This window comes from Culex quinquefasciatus, chromosome 2 (assembly GCF_015732765.1).
Source record: "Culex quinquefasciatus strain JHB chromosome 2, VPISU_Cqui_1.0_pri_paternal, whole genome shotgun sequence".
NCBI classification, from domain to species: Eukaryota; Metazoa; Arthropoda; class Insecta; order Diptera; family Culicidae; genus Culex; species Culex quinquefasciatus.
The window spans coordinates 64,204,833-64,209,538 of record NC_051862.1 but is presented as its reverse complement, the minus strand read 5'-3'; the positions used below and the strand labels follow the sequence as shown (position 1 = coordinate 64,209,538).

The window sequence follows — 4,706 nt, the reverse complement described above, 5'->3', positions numbered from 1 at the left end:
ACTGATCATCTTGTTAACCGATTGTAGCTCTTTTGGACGCAAATGAAAGGATATTTCTAGTTGGATTTTTAAGAAAAAATAGTTAAAATAATTTAAAAATTTAAAAATTTCGATTTAAAGCACTCTAAATAAAGGAAGCCAATGCGCACTGCTACAACATCACATCTCACATCACTGTTATACGAGACTAAGCCACAAGTAGGTGATCAAAATTAATGTGTGCCAATTACGAATGGCGCCTATATTTTAGGTCACCACCACGAAAAGTTTGTGAGGGATTAAAGTAAAACTTATGACTAATGCGACTAATTAGATGCGGTAGAAGCACGCTCGTGAGGGAAACAATACCATGAAACATTACAACTAATACAGAGGAAGAAATCAAGTGCGTGTATAAGTGTGAAACTCGTTACCCCCTCGCCATAATGTCGAATTCAAGCGCCTAGAAAAACTCCGAATCGAATCGTCCTACATGAAACTAGCCCATTTCCTCAAGTGCCGTTTTGGGGGGTGTGCGTAGATGGTGAGGTAGTTCCAGATATAAAGGGAGGATGAAAGTGGCATATTTTGAACATCATCGAAGCTAGTTCTGGCGCCGCGCCGTTGGGGGCGGTAATCGTGAAGTAGCATATTTCCAACCCTCCCACCAGACTATCAGAACTGGCGTCGTCAGAACGCAGCGAAAGCTCGTTAAGTGAGTAAACAGTGGCTTCCAGCGTGGGGGGAGCAGAACGAGGTGATATTGCGTGGGTGGACTTTGGACCTGGGGCTGTGAGTGTGGAGTTCCTGGAAAATAGTGGAGGAGGAAAACAGGAAGCTAACGGCCAACGGGAAAATTCTCGCGCTTCTGTCTGGGCCGGGCTGTGGGAGGAGGGTAATGCCGTTTGATACGTCGTTGTCGTAAAATTAAGTAATTTATGCGCCACTTTGCATAAGTGTCGCGGCGAGCGACGCGGAGGTGTTTGGTCGTGGTTTGGGAAGATAGTTTCTGCGACATCGAGTTGGATCGTGGTACATATAGGCTGGAACTCATAACTTCAAATTTGCCCAACCGAGAGCACCTGCATCTGGCAGGAGCCTTTCTCTGAAAAATTGGTTGATTTTTAACACTTTAATTTGAACCAATTTGAGATATCTTTTCTATAAAAAATTGCTAGTATATTTTCATTAATCTATTTTTTTTCCATTCAAAAAATTTGCCAGAAAACAATTTTCTACAGCTAAAAAATTGTATTATTCCATAGAAAAAGAGGAAATAATCACATACATGAAAAGTGGCTGTAAAAATATAGAAATACTTAATAGGAAATTGGTAATTATAATGATAGGATGTGGTAGGATACGCGAAATACTATCAGAAACAAACAAAAAGTATAAAAGATTAATGCAAATAAATATACTAGAAATTAAACAAGAAAAACACAGCCGAACCAGCGTCTATGGCTGAAAGGCTCGTTAATAAAGACAACTAACTAACTAAGAAAAACACAAAACAAGAGACGTAAAGTTTTCAATTTCATAGAACAAAAGTAGCTTAAAATTACCTCCTGAACAAGGAAAAAATAAAAAAAATCGAAAAATGGGCATTGGAGGGTTAAAAACTTATTTGATAGCACTTACAAAAAAAAAAAACTTTTCTATAAGACGTAAAACAATGTTACAGTTTAAGGTTTCGGTTTTTCAAGAAAAACGCAAAAAGTTTGACGAACTGCTCATCGCAAAATTTCATGCTTAAATCATGTGTTCTCAATTTAATAATGAAATATCTTCATGAAACTTTCAGGACTGATTGGAATTAATGTATTTGGTGGATTTAATAAACTTTATGTAATATGAAGTTTCTAGATTTTCTACATGCATGTAACCATTGATGTAACCCCTTAATTTAACATATATTCATATTCTTGCCCACCATCGTACAGGGGCTGGGCACGATAGTTATTTATAATTTATAATTTTTTTTTATTTATAGTAAAAATTCCCAAGAAATTAGGTTTTTTTTAAATTTTTGCCGAAGGACAAACACTGGAATAAATTTGTACCAGCCTAAACTTATAATATTTTCCCAATTTGCCCACTGCACACCCTCAGTGACGTGAAGGGAGCAAGGGCGTCTATGCGAAATGTTTCTTCAGCCGCAATACAATTTCCGGCGCTCAGGTAGATGAAAAGAAACCATTTTATTCTAGCGTCGTTATTTGTAGCATTACCGATCGAAAATCATCTTTAATTTGAGGTGAATCCGAGAGAGTCCCGTTGGAATGACGAAGGCTGGTTTAAAAAAATATCCTTATGAACCTTATTAGGGGAAATTCCCGTATTTTGGGCAGGTTAAGCACTCGCTCCTAACTATATCTAATTTTCACTATTTAAACAACTAATTTAGCAAAACTTTTGATATAAACTTGCTTGTTCACTTCTTATTGAGCTATTTATCACTCGATTTCAGTCGAAAACGCTTTTAACAAGCTGTAATTAAATGTCAAAGTGCTGATATGGCAACATTAGAGGTACGCCGGAATTAGATGCTGTTCCACTATATAAAAAATATGTATATTTTTTGTTACCGAGGAAAACAAGTTAAATGTTTCATTTCAAGAATATTTATTGTTCAGTGTATTTCAATTCATTTTGAAAAAAAAATCTGAAAATTCAGTTTTAAATTCTACCAAATTTTAAATTTTTCGCAAAGTCTTTGCTCCTGTTTCAGCTCAAACTTAAATAAAGTTCATTTTTAGATCAGTAATCGTAGTAAAACAAAAAGAAAGGTGATCGTCAATCAAGCAAACGTCTGCTCCAGCGCTTCCTTCGAAATGTTGACGCAATCAACCACCTCGACCACGTCCAACTCCTCGTAATAGTTCCACAGATACTCCAGACACTGATCCGTCAGCCCGGCGCAACCGACCACGCGAATCTGCTGCAGCTCCCTCACGTACTGACAAATCGCCAGCGTGACTTCGTCGTCTACACCCGCCATGTCCTGCAGGAAGATCCGCGTCAACCGAGGACACAGCGTAAACAGCATAATCAGCGAATCCTTCGACAGGTCACACCCGGCTAGCCGCAACGTCGTCAGCTGGGCCAGATAGTCCGGAAGGTACTCGCTGCCGGCGTTCCGCACCTTAATGCCGACCAGCGACAGGTGCGCGAGTTTCTTGAGCTGCGTTACGACCGGCACAAACAGGTCGGACCAGCTTTCGACGGTGCAATCGGTCAGCGCGACCGAGCGCAGGTTCGGAAAGTGCGCAAACCAGTGGCCACCCACGCCGTTGCCCTGTTCGACGCCGCGAAGGCTCAGCGATTCCAGGTTGGCATGTTTGAGATTTCCGAAGCCGACGGCGGGAAAGGCGCATCGGAGGGCGAGTGTGCGCAGCTCGGGCATCGACTTGAGGAAGGACAGATCGTCAGGAGAATCGCTGGAGGACAGCGTGATGTCCAGGTACTTGAGCTTGCACAGGTTGGCGCCGATGGTGGTGAGGACCTAAATTGGAGTTTCGTTGAGGTATAGTTGACGCGTCAAAATCCATCGTCCTTACCTTATCCGTAACTCGGCTCGTCGGCGTCATCAAACCTTCAACGGTCGGAAAGGTCTCGCACAGCCTGGCGAGGCGCATTTCGTCGAGGGCTCCCGCAACGACCTTCACGCGCCGCAGTTGCATCCCGATGGCCTCGCTGATCCGGTCCCACAGTTCACCCGGTTCGCCGGCCAGCTCAAGTTCCTCGAGCGTGTTCTGGGCGGCCCAGATGAAGCGGATCGCGGCCACCACGAATTCGTCGTTCCGGTTTTCTCCGGGCAGTTTGAGCGTCTTCAGCAGGGGGCAGATTTGCTTGAATATGTCCAGGATCTCGACGTGGCGAATGTTGGCCAGGATGAGATGTTCGAGATACTGCATGGTGAAGGTGACCTCGGGCAGCGTGCGGAAAAAGAGGTTTTCTCCGCAGGTCAGCGAAAGCCGTTTGAGGGCCGTGGTGGCTTTGAGCATTTCCAGCAGCATGTCGATCGAGACCTTACAGTTGATAAGGGTGAGCGTGTGCAGGTTCTTGCCTATTGATGGCCACCAGGTAGCGGCTCCGACGATGGTCAGCTCCTGGAAGGTGGCCCGGGTGTGGCGCAGCTTGGTCGAACTCGTCAGCGTCTGAATCGGAGCGCAGTTGTTGGTCAGTACGGTCCCGCGAGGGAAGTTCAGCACCAGCTTGTCCACCAGGGTTGGGCTGTGACCGATGATCTGGTTCCAGCGGCGACAAACAAGCCGGGCGTTGGCGAGCTGCGTTGCGTTAAGCTTCTGGAAGATGTTGGTCCAAACCTTGGGTGGAAACTTTGACGGTCCACCAGCATCTTTGATGACCGAATCGTACGCCGGAGGATTTTTCGACAGTTCGTTGCTAGTCGTGGCGTGATTTCTGGACGGCAATCGTCCGGCAAATCCGGCATCAAGCTTCGCCTCCAGCCGCTTCAACCGGTCCATCAGAGTCTCCAGCCGGATCTGGCCACGACCGGACGCAACAGACGAGCTTGTTTCCTGACGACAGTTAACGCAGAAGCCAGTATCATTCAAGTGCACTACTTTGCGCATGCAACGTTTGTGGTAACATCTACCGCAGCCGCCAACGCAGAATACCTTAGATGAAGCAGGTCTTCCGAAACGCTCATCATAGTCATGACAAATGGTGCACAAATTTGGGGCCATTTTGGTGCTTTTTCT

The 4,706-nt window shown here is 44.7% G+C and overlaps 1 protein-coding gene across 1 annotated transcript; it reads right to left on the bottom strand.

Moving 5' to 3' along the window:
* Positions 1 to 2,730: 2,730 nt before the first annotated feature.
* LOC119766689 lies at positions 2,731 to 4,706 on the bottom strand. The gene is made up of 2 exons (XM_038251974.1): positions 3,540 to 4,706; positions 2,731 to 3,484 (listed from the first exon to the last, which is right to left on the bottom strand). The coding sequence occupies exons 1-2, from the start codon at positions 4,689 to 4,691 to the stop codon at positions 2,780 to 2,782; spliced, it is 1,857 nt and encodes a 618-aa protein (XP_038107902.1). The 5' UTR covers positions 4,692 to 4,706; the 3' UTR covers positions 2,731 to 2,779.

Excerpts from the sequence above, each read along its gene's own strand:
- LOC119766689 (XM_038251974.1), bottom strand. The coding sequence starts at position 4,691 with ATGGCCCCAAATTTGTGCACCATTTGTCATGACTATGATGAGCGTTTC. Across the intron at positions 3,485-3,539 it reads CGAGCCGAGTTACGGATAAG|GTCCTCACCACCATCGGCGC; the intron begins GTAAGGACGATG and ends ACTCCAATTTAG.